Source organism: Haliaeetus leucocephalus, unplaced genomic scaffold, assembly GCF_000737465.1.
Source record: "Haliaeetus leucocephalus isolate CR32 unplaced genomic scaffold, Haliaeetus_leucocephalus-4.0 Scaffold284, whole genome shotgun sequence".
In the NCBI taxonomy this organism is placed as follows: domain Eukaryota; kingdom Metazoa; phylum Chordata; class Aves; order Accipitriformes; family Accipitridae; genus Haliaeetus; species Haliaeetus leucocephalus.
Genome location: NW_010972720.1, coordinates 213,144 through 231,430, shown reverse-complemented (window position 1 = coordinate 231,430; position 18,287 = coordinate 213,144). Strand labels below are relative to the sequence as shown.

The window sequence follows — 18,287 nt, the reverse complement described above, 5'->3', positions numbered from 1 at the left end:
CATCCTGTCCAGCAATTCTCCTCATCCAAGTGTAAGTTCCTACTTGTGCAGAGCATGTTTTAAAGCATGGGTATGACCAGCTGCAGGTAGGTGGGCAGGACTAACTGCAGGTGGTCAGATATTTCTGCGATAAGGTTAAGTTCCAGCAACAAGTTTATTAAACCAAGAGGATACCCTAACAGTAGGTATTGGGAGTCTGAGAGTAGCCAGCACTTGAACTTGTAATCAGTTTAGCTACTTTTTTGCATATATATTACACAAAAAGTATGCAATAAATTAGTTATTCAGAAATTATCCTTGTTAAATGAATCCTCAAATGACCTTCTTTTTTTATATTTCTTGAAGGAAAGAATGATAGAGCCATTACTAATCAGTCCTCATATTGCTGCAGATTTCAAGCTGAAGTCAAGTAGCTTCCAAATTCCATTCAAACAGAATACCTGCTGTTTACCCCAGCTACCATTCACATAATTATGTTTATGCCTGTCATGGACTACTGAAGTGTCCGTAATACTTCAAAGTTCATATTATCAAAAAGAACTTCATACTAGTATATTTATCTACCCTGACTCTACCAAACACATTTTCCAAATGAAATGAATATTGGCAGAACTAGTTTTGCCAGTTCCTCTCTCTGTCTCTTAAACTGATATTAGTTGATCTTTCATCTCAATTTCTTGATCAATTTTATACTCAGCAAAGAACATGATAAAAACTACTGTCAAAACCTGTGCAAAAGGTACAAGCAGGTTTTCTAAAAAGCAAATTCTATTTTCTAATAGTAATCCACTTCCACTTCTATGTCATGTCTTGGTTGAGTGAGGATTTCCAGTTTCTCATTTTGGATTAGAATACTAAGTGCTGTATGCAGAGTTTTTTTTCATTTCTCGACAGACCTGGATGCCAAAGGAAATGGCAGTGCAATCTTCTGTCCTATTAGTTAAAAGCTCTTAGCCTGAACCAGAGGGACCTTTCTCTAGAAAGTCACTTGGAAAGCAAAGATGACAGACATACTATTTTTGGTACTTTAAAGTTTAGGGTTGCTTTCTTCCTCTTTCCTGCAAACCAAACACAAAATTATGCACACCATCTGTCTCAGTTTTGAGGCCTCAGCATCTACCTGCTACAGACAAAGTGAGCAGTCCTGGAAAATGGATTTGTCTGCATTGAGGCAGAGCAAAACAAAGGTAGTGCAAAACAAAAACTATATCCCTTCTCACCTCCTTTCGTCCTTCTACCCAGCAAAAGATGGTATTTTTACATTTTCAAAATTATGTGTAGGTTGGATAATTATGAGATCAGGGATGAAACAATACCAAGGCAAATGTGGTTGCATGCCATTTGCAAAGCCATGTAAAGATGGAGTAAATACATATAATGAATAGTCTGCAAAGAGTAGCATGCAAGGAAGCATTTAATCAGTTGGTTTGAGAACTCTGTCCTGTGATACCAAGAGAATCCTTGATTATTTCTACAGGAACTCCCTATCCAAAAACCTCACTGAGAACCTCTCAGAAAACACTGCATATTAGAAGAACTGAACACTTGAATTTGCTTTGGTTGATCAATTCCAAGTATTAAATCCATCCAGTTATTTCAGCAAGAAGGAAAGAAATGAAAAACAACAGAAATTATTCAAAAGTCAAAATATTTCATCTTGATGCTTTTAGTTCACAATTATCATAAGACTACCATAATTTTTTTGCAGGCGGACAGTACAACATTTCCTCTTATATTTTCTGGTTCAAAGGTACATCATAAACTGCTGGCATACTGATCTACTCAAACTTTTTACAGAAAAACACAAACCACCCCAAACACACAATCTGCCCCCTCTTCCCTCAACCTTTGTTATCTTTATTCTGTAACACTGTCTGGTTATTTATGCACCCACACAATTCCGTATACTTCTGGCACCCACTGAAAATGAAGAAGGTTCTTAGCACTTAGGCCAAGCTTCTAGTTTCTATTTGCTTCTTAGAAAAAAGCCTACTCTTGGTACCCTGAGAGGAACTGGGGGTAACAGTTGGCAACAAAGGTATGAGAGAGGCAACAGAGTTATGAAGCAACAGCAGGGCAGAAAAAAGAAGGATAGCACTCTTGGAGGCACTAAAGATTTTTACAAGCTTACAGCATGTGTTTAACTAAAAACTTAAAACGCAGAGACTCAAACAAGTCACCAAACCTGTGCTCATCTTCCTCCATTTCCCTGCTTATCCTATAACCTGGATTACTTTTAGTGTTAAAATGAAAACCTGAAAAACCACAGAAGTCCTGTGTGCATATCATGCTGGCGGCACACACACTACACGTTTTATAACTGATTCAAGGATGTTTCACTTTTCCTGTTAAATACTGATTAGCTTTTATGTAGGCAGAATGTACAGTTAGTTGTCTCCACCTACTAAAGGTCAGAATACATGAGTGCCAAAAGAAGAAAGAAAAAACCTAAAAAATACATTTCTCACCTACCTTTAACCTTTCTTGTTGTTGATATCCATTGTTACAAAGAGATTCAGACTTGTATTTCTGCAGATTTTAAAAGGCTTAAAGTTCATTTATGATTACCCTTCAACACTATGTTAACAAAGGTATCAGTAAAAAGGAAATTTCTTGGCAATAACTGCCACTGGTTTTGGGTCATGCTATTCCTTGGTCTGAAATAGGCAATTAAAGTCACTGAAAGCAGAACACACACAAAACCCCAATTAATTATTTTTATTTACAATTTCAAGTTACTACCTGTTCTTAGGTTTTCATTAAAGTCACCTTAGGAACTGGGAAAAAAAGTGACATTCTACTGCTTGAGCAGGCTGCCTTTAACAGCAGACAGACCAGCACATCATTTCAATATTCAAGTTATTTGTGACTGTTTTGAGGAATATGAAAGAAATTGTTGACACATTTTCATGTGACTTTAAATGTCTAAATGAGGAATCATGAAAGTCACTGGGATTAGAACTGTCTCATAAAACTGAATTTAGGATAATATGAACAAATGGATCATTATATGCAGCATCAGATCCATCTGATCAGTAGTTACAGAATTTTGAGGTGGAATGGGAATAGTTTTATATCTCTTCAAGTTCATGTAGCTCCATTAGAGATACAACTTAATACAACTCAATTACGGCATTTTCACACAAGTATTATATATTTATACTTATATTTTTTTAATATATTAAGTATAGACAATCTAGTTTTCCAGCAAAATTAGGTCTTCTTTCTCATAAGAGAAATGGTGCCTAAATTGTTTGCAATTCTCTAGGAAAGACCCATGCTTTTAGAAGTGTTTTTCTAGTCATAACGATATAAAGATAGAACAGCTTAACAATTTGTAGGAAGATTTAGGATTTAGCATCACTATAACTTGAAGAAAAGAGAATGATATTTTTGATTCTAGTCCTCTCACTGGGTCATCTTGCATACTTTTTTAACAGGTAGCTGTCTCTACAGCTGCAACACCCTATCACCTATGTAATTTTTCATCTCTCCTACCTATAAACATCAATCTAATATACCACAAAATGTTCAGAAACTTTGTTCCACTGATCTATCTTTTTTTGGTAAAAACTAAACAACACTCCCTTCATTCTTTAAAACAGTGAGATACAGAGCATCATAAAGAAATGCGACTTTCAACCTATATTTCATAACACTTCCTATTTCCTCTATTCCATCTCCCAGTGGTCTCAGAGTTTTCACAATGATCTAAGATCACTAAGGAAGTCAACTAATAACTTGGTTTAAACTAACCTAACCTACTGCATTCGGTCCACAGGTAAGCTGTGAGGCATTATAATACTTTTTGTTCCTTCTTAGGATTTGCAACTTTGTGTAAGAAAATAAGAAAATAGCCTGAGAAAATGGAAACAAACCCCTATTTCTTAGTATATTCCCTCATAAAGCCTCCTTTATTTTTATATATTATTTGTTATTAGTAAATCATAAGCCCTAGTCCTAGTAAAACAAGTGCCTGTTGATTAGTAGTTGCTGAAATGGAAATTCTTCACAAGTTTTCCTTGGTTTACCTCTAATCCTGTTAAAAAATACTGGTATGAAATAAGAGAGAGAAATAAAAGCGCTACAAATGAACCATTCATATATTAATTGTGAGAACAGATGTAGAAAATGCTAAGGACTTGTACTACAATCAAGTGATTAACTTTTTGTGCAGTTATTCTGCTTTACGTTTTAGCAATTTTTGTTTCATGCAGCATTAGTTATTTCTACTACAGTAGAAAATACGTGTGTAGATCAAAGTTTTATTGTGGGTAGACTTTATTACCAAGATAAAGATCCAAATGTCCTTATCAACCTTGAAAGAGCATAGCAGATGAAACTAAAGAAGCGAACCTGGATGGACCTTTGTTCATGAATGCAAAGTTACATGTTTAGTGTGATCACTAACTCCTAGACAAAATAAGTGTGTTGTTACAATTTTCTTATACAGATGAAGATTGTCTTGTTCATTTCCAAGTCAAATGCTATGAATGTTTACAGCTTTGAATTTTGTTCAGCCTTATGGAATATGGGAACCTCAATTATACATTATTTTACACCTTTTTTCTATCGGAAAGTATTACGGGGGATGCTAACCAGTGTCTTATTCTCTGTAAGAGTACATATTTGTAATACAAATTTTAAGACTTCATGGAATTCTAAATTATTGCTCTTTCATTTAAATTATTGTTTGTATAACTTCACAATTTTTTGTAACAGCTATGTTTTCTTTTTATCTTTGCATTTCCGTGATTACAAAGTTTTCAATTCCCACATTTTTGCTGGAGCAAATAAATCTTGAATATATACTGTACATACTTCTGATTGACAGTTGTAATTCAAAATTAATAATACATGCTTTTGGTTTTTAACTTAACTTTTGGAGAAGTATGGAAAACCCACTAGGACATAGTTCATTGTTGAATCACGTGAGAGGTGGGCAGTATCTTTCCCATAGCTGGGAAAGGCTCTGTTACTTTTTGTTTCATACAAATAATGGCAGCAGAGCTCTGCTCTGTGTGTCATTCAAACTATGCAAGAATGGTTTTCTATTCAGGTTTTTATCAGAAGATGCAATAACTTTAAACAAAAACTTAAATAAATCAGTGTTTAACATTCAAGTTGAGCATTTCTGTGGTCAATCCTTCCCAATTTAGGCTGCTAAAGTAAATCACATTCATATACACATTAGTATAACTGGATGGAAAACAGTTTTCCAATATCACATGTCTTACCATTTCCAGAATGATGTTGTTCTGCATGAGAACAAATGTGAACCCTTCAAAGCTCCCAGCACAAGTGTCTTCTCTGGGCTTCAGCAGCCTCGGTTCTCTTAGGCAGACTAAGGATTTATACCTGACTTTTGTATATTCCAAGGCATTAATCATTGGATTGTTGGCTATTCTCACATGTTCTTTTTCTATCCAGCTCTTCCTAATATAGTCTAAACAGTCACTTACTACTTGCATATATCGAATACAATTATTAAGGTAGTAATTTCTTGCAGTATCTTTAAAACCCAATGCCTGGCAGGACAGGCTTTACAAACATCACAGCATGTACATGACTAGAAGAACAAGTTCAATATTAAGCAAATTGCTAGTAGAAAGATGAAGTTAAGAATTTCAGTGATGAGTGAAAAACAGTGAAATAAACATTTTAATAAAGGGCATAAGAGACATTCTAAAAATGACTGAACTAGCATCTTTGCAAAAATGTCTGAGGCATCTATTACAAAACAGAAGAAACCATGAAAGAAAACTCAGCTGCTGAGGAGTGGAGACTGAAGTGCCAAACAATTCAGTTCAAGAAATAGTATCACTTTCACAACCAGTATGAACACGAGTGTTTTAGTTATGGAAGTTCTATCAACTCACACAGCAATGACTTTGATACATATAAACCAGATTAACTCCTTATCTTTAAGCAATAATTTTAATTATAATCTCAGCTTTTCTTTACTGAAGTTACATATAAACTGCTTGATATCTTTTAAATTATGTTTATGATTAATTTCTTCCATGTATTATTTAAAAAATAAGATTAAGACTTTTGAATACCTTTAAAAAAACCCCAAATCTCAGAAAAAACAGGAAACAATATAGCCATGTTGAAGGAAATACTGATTATCAACAATGTCATAAACTGCAAGAAATTATATCTTACTGCTTTTCACTTTTAACAGGTATTCTTTTTACAAAATTAATATCCACCTTTCATTTTCACTGAAAAAAAACATTGTCAAAGAGAACTGGGTGAGATGGAATTCAGGAATTCTGTTCATTCTCCTTCTTCACAGCATGCATGATGCATGCCCATGCAGAATACTACTTCTCACAATAATGCAATGAAAAAATTGTTGATCATTCTACAGGGGCAGGTATTGCTGTGCTAATTTTAAAGGTGTCAAACATGTCACTTCCTACTGGCTTCTTTTGAGTTTACGTTAATGGATTAACTAGAGAAAGAAGACTACGAATACCTACAGTTGCCCTCTGCATCTGCAAGAGAGAAGCATGGAATAGAACGACTCCCACTAAGCTAATACTCTTTCTGATCATTGTATATGACAGACAGGAGTAACACTCCAATACAAAGAGGGTAGAACAGTAGCCAACTGAAGAGAAGCTCTCCAGTCAGAAAATTCTGGTACCACACTGTAGTCACATTGAGTCTCCGAACCTTGAACTGATGGCTTGTTACAAAGCCAACTAACACCACATAAGTAGGTACATCCAGTAACCATACAAGCACCATCTTCTTTTCTGTTACTGCTTTAACAGACACATGGAAAAATAATAGTAATACTAAGCCACTTGAATGGAAGTTCTTCATTTGAAATCATGGACATGTTATATACAGTTCTACAGAACAGTGTCCTGCCTTTTTTGCAGACATTCAGACTGAGGATTATGAGGCGTTTAAGGCAGCACTTGCTCACATGGGCTGCATTCTGATTCTGAAATTAATATTAACATTTAGTTGCCTAATTTGAGAGATGCAAAGTATGTGAAGATATGATACATTTATGAGGACACTTCTAAAAGCTAATCTGTGCATTACACCAATATTGCCTGGAAAAGTCCAATGCATGCTAACAGCTCAACTTCCTCAAATAGGTAACAGCAGCAGAGATCAGAATTGCAGAAATCTGGGTGGTTTTGGTCTCAGTTCAACAGTTCTTCCTCTCTTGTCTACAGAAACTCATGTTGCTAACAAGGCATGATAAAATATTGTGCCTTTTAACCATATTTAGCATTACTGTCTTTTAAATTCCATGTTAACAAAATATCTGGTATTGACTGCTTTCCCAGTTAATTCTATATATGCTTTTCTCAGAAAATTCTGTATATCATGACATTAAACTGTGTTTTAAATATTCTCAGCACCAGACTGAGGCAACTAAGTTATGGCTTAAGGATTACTTAAGTATCTGTAACCACAAACTGAGCATTTTGTAGGACTTTGAAAACATTTTTCAAGCCTGAAAACAACTACAGTAACTCTCTGTAGCATGCCAGCTCTTGCATTGGACTGAATTGTGGTAAATCATTATTTATAGGTGTTGGTTACAGCTTCCTTGCCAAGGTGCAAATGTATTTCATACTTCAAGAAGGTACTCAGTCTCTCCTTCTTATTAACAAAAAACCCCAAAACTCAGAAACCAAAACAAAAAAAACCCCAAAACCCCAACCTCCCCCTCCCCAACAACAACAACATCCACCAACACCTCCCCCCCCAAACCAGCCCATCATTCCCAAACTCCTTGCAATTGCTTTCTATGTTGGCTGAACAAACTATTCAGAGAGTTCACAGATAAACCTGTTAAGTACTATTTGAGTTAAGATAAGCTTGAAAAGAAAAGGTTCTTTAGGAAATTTAAAATCAGAGTTAGTCTTCATCAAAATTAAAACTCACTAATTATATTCAGAAGCTTCAAGCTTTCTACATAGCCAACATTAAATATTTAAATAATTGTAAAAAATGTTATAATAAACATATTTGCTGTTATGTCATTGCTAATATATGCTGTTTCTATCATCAAATACTAATATTCTATGGACTGATACAACTCCATAGCTGAGTTCTCTTCACGAGGGATCACTCTCATGGTTGAGATAGCTACTTTACTACTCAGCTAATTTTAATGCAATTATTTTGTTAGCTTTGGCTTGGGATGGAGTTTACCAAATGCTGAAAGATGATTTCAAGTCTCTGCAGCCAGACATTGCTTTTCCTCCTCCTGTTAGCACCCTTTCCCTTTCTTATGTTATCACTATGCTTGGGAGCAAAATACTTGACTGAGGGGAAGGCAAGATTACCATTTCTGACAGCAGTATAGACTTACAGTGGCTTTGGCCAAGCAAAACATGTATCTTTACTGCAATCAAGATCACTCTCTTACGTATCAAGTGTTAATGGCAAAATATAGGACTCAAGTGCAATTGCACTAGGGATTCCAAGGTCATCAATTTGGACATCAGCAACTGAAAGGATTCTTGTAATAGCATCCTTCTCACATCATGGTATACAATGTTCACCTCTGTTTATGTGTTGACTCTATGTTTAAAAACAAAACAAATTTTGCAGAAGTAGCAGTAAACACTATACAATGGGAAGTGTATGACACAGCTTTCTTTATCTAGGGCAACCTCACTTTTGGGAAAGAAAGCTCTGGGGTGAAATTTGTTTTTTAATGCTGTGCTGGAGCAGCTATCTCCTTTCTTCACAAATGGGTCTTGCAACAGAAGTGCTGGGTACAGGACCACCTGGCTCACTCCACATCACCTGTCATCTGCAAGTTGCCATCTTCAGCAACCTCCCTCCCATACATGCAATCACCACCATATGTATTGTTATTCCACCACTGCCTGTCTACTTCTTCCACTCCTCCTTCTCTTCTACAGTTGTCAGAGACTGCTTAGAATGACAAAGAGCAACAGAAGGAAAAAAGTGGTGGGTGCAGAAAGGGAACCCTGTTGGTTTGCTGCCTCAAGCATGTGTTTTTGTGTGTTTAAAATCAGCACACGATTGCTGAAAGAACAGCATTTTTATATTTTGCAAGTTATCCTGTGAAAACATCTAATTAAGAAATGACCTTGCTAGGTTTGAAGACCATATTTCATGCTTTGTCTTAAACACATCACATTTTTATAATTAATAATCCCTTCTGATTACTGACGCAAATGAAATAAAATAGCATTTTAGTTCCTTTGTCATACTCCAAAAATTTTTGAAGAAGATGCAAAAGAGGAGCCTGCGCAGTGCTAAGAGCAAGCTATGTTAACAGTCAGCATAAGATCACTCTTGCATAAATAAGGTATCATCACAAACATAAGGTAAAAATGTTACTACAAATTTTTCCACTTATTTCTCTCTCTTCTCCTTAAGCTTTTCATTTTCCAGTTTTTAATTATACAAGAGCCATTGTAATCTGGCTGACAGCAGAATAAGTTACGTTATATGTAAACATAATGTAAGAAATAATACAAACATTACACACCTGAATATCCACTGACTACACAAAACCAAGAACATTCAGAATAAGGATAGCTAACCAGTGTTGAAACAGGAATAGCATGCAAGAATCTCAGGCCACTTTGACATTTAGGTACAGTGACTAAGAATAAAAAGCACTGAGCAACAGCCACTACCACTTATTTCTTTTTTATGACTTTATCTTAAATCTTTCTGTAGAATTTGGTATATATAATGTACTTCCCTTTGACGTAGCACTATGAGAAAGAACACAGTTCTCTCTTGTATTGAGCTCTTTGGGACATAAATCACAGCAGTAAGAGGATTTTTCAAGGGACAGGAACAGTCCTTGTCCATTACTTGTCTAACACTAAATTGCTCCAGGCAAAAATCTGCTTTCAAAAAATATCAAGTTTATAGGAAACAAAAAACAATCAAAAAATACTCACAACTTTGGTTTGGCAAGCACAGGTGGTGGCTCCTTTGCAGGTGAGAGCAAGACAGCTGGAGGTGGGATGGATTTATCACCATTTGGCTTGCTGTTAATCATTCCATTTACTCCATGAATGGGATGGATGCCATTTGTTTTTTCCTCAGACAAATTGAGCTGTAGTTGAAGGGCTGTCACACCAGATCTCAACTCGGTGTTGTTTGTTTGGTGGGTCTCTGTATGTTTCTTAGGAGGAAGCTCAAGAGAGCTAATTTCAACTGGAGGAAGCGGTGGGAAATTATGGAAATCATCACTGTTGGATTCTCTTGTCAGTGATTCATGACTAGAGCTTTCTGAGTTGGCTAAAAGAAATAAAAAATAACGTCTCTCCGACAAGTCATAGACAAAGTACATGGTACATGGTACATACATGCAGTATTTTTAGTTTGTTAAAGATGAGATCTCTTTGGTTCTGTGCAGATATTTTTCTAGTCCTCCTGTTGATAATTTATGATGAATTAGATACATGATTGGCTACTCATTTTCTGACTTTGCCCCATGCAAAAGGCACAATAAGGTACCTTATGGATCCCTCTAAATCTATTTCAGGAATCCAGCTGCTGAGACTGGCAGGTACGGACAACAACAGCTGAAACAGCATTTCCTCTTCCTGGACTCTCAGCATCATTTAAGAACAAATTAAAAATGCTGAAGGATGTATGTATACATGGCATGCTTGCAACGGCAGCCAGGCTAGTGCATTCCACAACAATATGTATGTAAACATATTACAAAACTAAACATACCATGTCACAGTTTATTATTTTACAAAAGTCATATGCCACCTTTGGTAGCATAATTTCATCTGCTTTCATTTTGCCTCTGCTGCCATCTAGTCTCAGAACCCTAATGCTTAAAAATATGCCAGGTTTGTGGCAGACACTTTAAAAATGTGTTTTACATGAATAAAAATATTAAACTAGGAAATGAGCCAATAAAAACATTCAGTTTTCTTTATATGAATTTTCTGAGGTTGGCAAAACCCTTGTCTTACAGCAGCCCTTTCTACAAGGGAAGCAGACTGATAACGTCACAGGTAAATTAATTATCTAAGATCTCTGATTAAATATTCCTGTTTCCCTTCATCGCGTACCTGAGCAGACAGTTAGTTGCGCACTGCTTGTTACTGAACCATGTTCATTTGTTGCTGTGCATGTGAAAAGTCCTGAATCTTCAGGAAAAGTTTCTGCAATTACAAGGGTACATATCTCTTCTGGAAATAAAAAGAAAAATAAACTGCATCATAAACTATTTAAAGTACCATGTAATGTTTTTGCATTATATGTTAGAAGGACACCAGAAAGTGCTCCTTATACAAAGAAATGCTGAGAGAACTGCAGAAGATCTTCCAACATAAATGGCTTTAATGAAAATCACTTTGTATCTAAACCAAGTAAATTCACCAAACTAAGTTTTCAAATGGGGCCTGTCTTGAAAAGTAATTTTGAAGTCACAATTCTGTGCAGTCATTTCATACACTCAGTATCTTCATTTTTATGCAAGATAGTACTAATTCATATGAATCAATATATTGGTTTCCATACGCAATTAATACTTGCAAGCTCTTTTTGGGTCTCCAAATAACACCACCAATATGCATGTCATGTCATTCCTTCTTTCCCCAAAGTTTTCTGTATTTAATGCAACACTTCAGATCAACTCCCACTCCCAGTAAAAACAGAAAGTATTTTGTCATCACTTCCAGTTAACATTTCTGTATAAACTGACCAGAATTAAAAACTCTGGATGCACAAATATTGCCCTTATGCAGAGTTTGGGAAGATAATTTCTGTCTCTGTCTGCAAAGCAGTGAGAATGGATAAATTGAAACTATAGGACAAAACAGCAACCCCAGAAACTCGTCAGAATGCTGTGACACAGACATATTTTGTGGCTGTTTGAAATCTGTTCGTTCTACTTTGATAGCCATAGTATATGCTTTGATTATACCAGGGCCTCAGTCAGAAAACTTGTATGAAGGCTGGACTGTTCATATTTCAGGTTGGGTCTCACAGTAATGTTTTCTAAATCAATTCCATCCATTTATAATGGGCACATTTAATTATCTAGGCATATTTTTTCCAGATTTTTCGAAGAAGTCACTTTATCTCTACTTGTAAACAGTATTCTAATCTTTTTAAAAATTCACTGCATAGCTAATCTAAATAATCCTAATATTTACACAACATACCTAGATAATTTTAGACCTGGACAATGTTACATCGTGGGTTTCCTTAATTAAATAGGAGTTTCTTTTGCTTATGCTCATTTCTTGTCTCAAAATCAAAGCACGGAAGTTTTATAGAATTCAGCTTCATTAAAAAAAAAAGGCATTTTGCATTTTGGACATTTACATGGAATCCCAGATATCATCACAAAATCAATGGAATATAGCTAATAAAAACAAACTGAAAAGTGAGGAAAAATATTTCATACTCCAATAACTTTCACGTGAAAATTATTCTGTAGAAGAGGTTCAGTAAAGTAAGCTTCAATTCTTTTAGTTCAAAGAAGGAAACATTTTCTAATAGTTCTTTTTTTTTTTTTCTTTCCTAATTTTCATTGTGGAATGGCAGACCATTGTCTTGTTTAGACAGCTAACACAAAAATTATGGAATTTTTCCAATTATAAATTACAATGCATCCAAAAACTTCCTATACTGGAAATGGGCTAAAAATGAATGACTAACTAAATATTTGGCACAGAGTTGTTTTTCAGACAGCAGAACATGGGGGGTTTTTTTGGCAACACAAACCAGTCATTCCGTGTAGCTGCAAGAGGAATGTCTGGCAATACTGTAGCAGGTTGGATCTTATCTGACCCAGATGAAGATTAATGACTCATGAAAGGTCTTATCAGGAAAGTAATGGGTAACACAAGCTAGTTTTTGAACTACTGAGATCAGCTTTTTTTAGAGTCTTGGTGTGTCGTAAGCAGTTGAAGCTATATTGTTAACCACACGTGCGTACTCCTGGATTGAACTGACTCTGGGGATGTAATCTGATACATGCAGCACACTAGTTTCCTGTTCATTTAACAGCAGAATTCTGAAAGCTGGGTATTTCAGGACTGCAAAAGAAAATCACTCCCACCATGCTGAGAACTGCTGTTTGAATGAGGGCAAAGTTACTACAAAATATAACCAGCAGAATTCCTATTTTCCAAACAGCAGAGCTAATTAATGCATAACGTTCTTTCCGTTTTTTTAAGTATGTAAAACGATCACATGAGAAGAGCTGATCTTCACTCTTCAGTGATGGAAAAATTCTAATGGATTCTTCCATGATGTGGTTTGTTTACTGAGGCGGTATATTTGAAAATTATACATGGTAAATTGAACTAATCCTGGTAAAATAAACTGAAAGTAAATTAGTGATGAAAATAATCAATTTAAAACTTGGTCTTCTCAGCCGGATGAGCAAACTACAACACATTTGTGATCAATCATGAAAAAACTGGCTAAACTGAAAACATAAAAAACCCTAAGAGCTAATCAAAAAGCAGCTTGGGCAAAAAGCATGTGGGGCCACCACATTCCCATTTCCTTTTTTAATTTTTGCCCCCCCCCCCCCCAAACCAACAATCACTGACCTCCAGGTCCTTGCTAAAAGGCTTACTACTGTGGAAAGCATAGAAATAAAATACTAATTTGACAAAAGAAATGTTCTTTAAAGATTTCCATAACACACTTTGGATGCATAGTGCTCTGAGTATTTTTCTAGCTTTACATCCAGATTTACGTAATCATTTTTCCTTCTGTTACTATGCTAAGTAGAATCTGATGATTTGAAGTAAATAATGTCTGTTCTACTTCCCGGCAATCATCAACTGACAAATAATTTCATCACAAAAATGTGTTCCAGAAAGCAGCTCTGAAATGCTGTTCTCAGGGCCTTAAAACATATTTAACACTTGACTAGATGAATACAAAAGCATTCTGTTCACTGAAACATGTAAAATGCTTAGGCATGCAAGTACTTGACTATTTTGCCAGTTATTTAGGAAAAAAAGATTACATTTTACAGAGTAATCCTTTCCCTTAATGGTTCATGAGTCCATTAGGAAGAATAATCTTTGGTAAGACAGAAAACCATTGCATTTTAACAAATTTCATCACGGACAACGTGTTTACTTCAGAATGTTTCTATGTATTATATAAAAGTTAGAGTAGTTCTTATATCTGCACCTTCATCTCCAAATATGATCATTAGCTTCCTCCACAGTAATGCACATACAGTCCTGGGAAATAAGTACGGTCTTTTATTAGTAGTTGTTCATTATGGTGCAATGAACAGAGCTATTCCTATAAGATGTAGTTTCAAAGCCATAAGTTTTCTGCCACACAAAGACAGTGGGTAGTCACAGTGGTGGTTTCCTGGTAAAAATCCAACCAAACACAACCCTGCCATCTTGTAGACAACTTGGCTCTTATTGTCGCTCTTGTTCCCTTAGCCATCAGAAGTTTAACTACAGTTTAACGGCAAAGCAATATGCCCATCAGGTAACTTCTCATTTAGGTATCTCTGCATCTTTTATATAAAGAGAATGGTGAAGTGTGAAAATAAAGAACCACTGAATATGCAGAGTAGCATAATAGATGGTAGCATTGCAGACCTGTAGATGCCTTAACTTGGAATAACACAATGGAAAAAGTATTTAATCTACCTGTTTCTGATTATCACTATTGTATACACATTTACCCAGTTAGGCAGCAGTTCTGGCTTATTCAATAAGCTTTATGCCACTCAAGAAAGGAAGAGACAAGTTTTAAAAAGATATACAGAACTGACTATGTTTGAAGATATCTCAAACAGCACTTACAAAATACTAAAAAGAAAACTGAACAACAGCAAATGTGATTGTGGGCAATATAATGCAGTTTTAGGGTAAAGAATTGAGGTTACAGCATATGTAATGAATATCCAAGGCAGCTGTTATCTAACCAGTTCGGGTACAATAAATAAGAATACTTCTATGGCAGCATGGACTTTAGTCCCTAAAGCAATGTTCAGGTTCGAGGAGAAATTAAGCCATTTGTCAGGGTCAAGGAAAAGTTTATGCTAAAGTTTACACTAAGGCAGTTATGATGCTGTAAATAACTTCCAACTAGCTGGCTTAGGTAAGTCACGTGTATACATCGAAGCTGAAATCAACGCATTCAGCAACATAACTGTGATGATTAATGTACCCGAACAAGCTTTAAATATTTACAATTGAAGAGGAATAGCAGCAATTTTTTTTTTTTAAATCACATAGTACAAAAAAGATCAGAGGTTTACTTTGAATTTGGAAGCATCAGCAAACAAGGACAGTCACAGCAGACTTAAGATGGGGTCACTGACAGGACCAGAATTCTGTAGGTACCTTGGGAGTGCAGAGTGCAATTGAAAATGTAATTGACAAGCAATAGCATGTAGATTGATCAGACCACCTTTAAAGAAGGATAATTTTAGCTTCTTTTCAGTTTTCCTCTTCATTTGGCATCTTGAGCTATAGCTCATTGGAGATTGCTCTCTTCAAGCCCTTCTTTGCTGCTCAGATGTGAAAGAGAGCCAGACTCTTAGTCATAATTCTTTTGTTTTCACTAAAAAAAATGCAAGAATCCAACATGCATGCTGACCTACTGAAGTTTCTGTGGTTTGCATTTCATCAGCTACCAGAAAGCTGATTTTCTTGGTGTGGGAGGCAGTAAGGATTTCTGTAACATCTGCCATATATTTTCAGTTTCAAACATTATGCAGAAATAGGGGGAGATTTCTAAGGGAGTTACTTACTAGAGTTGAAACTGGAACACAGCAGCCAAACAGGGAACAAGAAAGCACAATCCAAGAAAAGCGATGACTATCTTTTGAGATGTTTTTGGTGAATATACACAGTATTATGCTTGGGAAAAAAAAGCATGTATATGTGGCAATTCCCTGGCAATTTAAGAAAAATTACTTCATATAGTTTTCTTCTTACATGCCATTAGACAATTGTTTTAATGTAATTCAATACAGTTTGTGGCTGTCTCCAGACAGCTGAGTAATGGTCAAAATATCAACAGCTGGCAAACGATTCCATGAGATTTTTCATTCTCAGGCAGCCTGTTCTTTGAAGGATTCAATCAGCATAAAGTCAAAATGTCCAAGAAAGAAGTACAGAGCAGGTAATTTGACAAACCGTGATGTTGGCTTTAAGTAATCTGACTAGCTATTAATTCACAAAGCAGTCTGGAGAGATTTGTGATGTAAACCGATTTCTGTCTAGACAGAAAAAGGAGTGCAAAACACATTAGGGTAGATAGAATGTACCCAAAAAAAGCAGCCAAAACCCCCCTCTTGCTTCTTAATTTCTTACCTGTGTGAGCTCATGGAACATTTTTCTTTTAAATCATTAGTCCCAACCTAGCAAAGGATAACCAAAGTTTTTGAGTACTATAAAGTGATTGTTGATGGTTGGACTTCGGTTGACAACCAGCAATGAAAGTCACACTATGTCTTGTTAAGAGTTTATGTAAAATTCCATGGAAGTTGTACACTTGGAAAAATTTTTAGAAATCATGTCCATTTTTCAAAATTCTGAATACTTATCTAGCACAGGCATGTTGGTTTCCCTATCAATCTTGCACACATATTCACCATCTGCTCTGAATAGCAGTTGTGTGTTTGCTTATGAACAATTTCCTCTGCAGGTATAGTATTGTCTGGCTTCTTAGAGTATGAAGTGCATCACAAACCAGTGCTGTACCTATTATGTTTCTGGTACCCACCCAGGCTCCTGTTGTAGAAATTTTAAGATCCTTCATGACATCCTAAAAACCAGTGTTACTTATTATCAGTATTACTACTAATACACAAAACACTGCTCATAATTTATGCCAAAAGGAAATATTTACATTTTGCCCAAACTGTATTTACATTCCCTTTGCATGCACAGAGTCAATTCCTACACAAATAAACCAATAAGCGTACTGTCATTAATTTTAGTGGAGAGTAAGACACTGCATATTATTTAACAGGGCTTAGTAGGAACTGATACATGCACAAATCTTACAGGGATAGTACTTAGCTCAATGAATGCATGGAGAAAAAAATACCAAACTGAAACTCTTTCATAGGTTTTGGGTAGCAGGAAGGTGCTTATAAATATATATATTACAACAGAATTACAAGCATAAAAAAAACAAACAAAAAAACGACAGACTGCTGTCAGGCATTCACTACTGTTATGTCTATTAAACTGCAGCAATACAGATACCAAAGTAGTTTTTTGAGATGCCTTCCTACTCTTGCCTTGCCACCTACCTTGAAAGTGGCATGAGATACCTTGATATTAAATAACTTTTCTGTACCTGTGAAAACTCAAGAAATGCACCTTTCATGTAAGGATCCATTCCCTAGTACTCTTTGGAAGGCTTCAGGTATCTTTTCTCAGCATCTGCAAGCTAAGCAGACACAGAAAGGACAGAATTCAGCACCATCAACATGATGGCGCAGGTATGTGAGAGGGCTGGCAAAGTGATCATCTTGGACTCCAAATCCCACCTTCTATTTCTTATTTCACGTAGTAGTTATGAAAGGAAATCATTAGCTTTGTGAACTATTATGAATATTCTTACTTATTCCACAGTAAAATCTGTCAGATAGGCTATAAGAAACTTGCAACTAACGATACTGAAAATCACTTAGCTGTCCATGGAAAAAAAAATCTTCTAGCAAGAGGCATAATATACGATTTCCTTTGTACTCAACTATTCACACAATGAAATTTGAGCCTTTTGTCTCAAGCAAACAAGTGCTTCTCCTTTCTACTAGATAATCCTACTCTAAAATATTTTGTTCACCTAGCATTATACACATTATGTTGCCTAAAGAGAGTGAAGGGGTAAAAAAAGATTCCCAAAAATAAGCAAACATTATTCATGATTATGAATTTTGACAGAACAGTTTCAAATTAGATATTAAAAAGAAAACACCTAAGATATGCTAGTAAATCATAGAAACTTTTGCATAAAGTTTCAGTCCTTTCAGATACTTTCTATCATGTTAAAGGAGAGCGTGAATGCAGTTCAAGTGACTTTGTAGAAAAGAAGCTCCTAGTAAGAGCTATATACTAGGTACTATTCTCATAGCATCAGTAAATTAAATCTAGAAAAGATGTTGTACTTGGACTACTTCTCTGGGAAGGGGAAAAAACTCAACCCATTGATCTGACTTTTTTTTTTTTAAAGATGTCAAGAAAACAGCTAAATTGGGAGACTTATTTTGTAATAGATATTCCAGAAGAATGTTCCAAGAAAGAAACAGAATTGAACATATTTCAGTACAAATCTAT

The 18,287-nt window shown here is 35.6% G+C and overlaps 1 protein-coding gene across 2 annotated transcripts in view; it reads right to left on the bottom strand.

Moving 5' to 3' along the window:
- Nucleotides 1-18,287, bottom strand: part of PALLD (palladin, cytoskeletal associated protein) — a 215,056-nt gene that overhangs the window by 108,759 nt on the left and 88,010 nt on the right. For both annotated transcript variants that reach the window (XM_010569939.1, XM_010569938.1), the window contains 2 exons: nucleotides 11,064-11,183; nucleotides 9,930-10,272 (listed from right to left, as the gene is read on the bottom strand). In XM_010569939.1, the coding sequence (XP_010568241.1) occupies nucleotides 9,930-10,272; nucleotides 11,064-11,183 (463 nt within the window). The remainder of the gene's footprint in view (nucleotides 1-9,929; nucleotides 10,273-11,063; nucleotides 11,184-18,287) is intronic.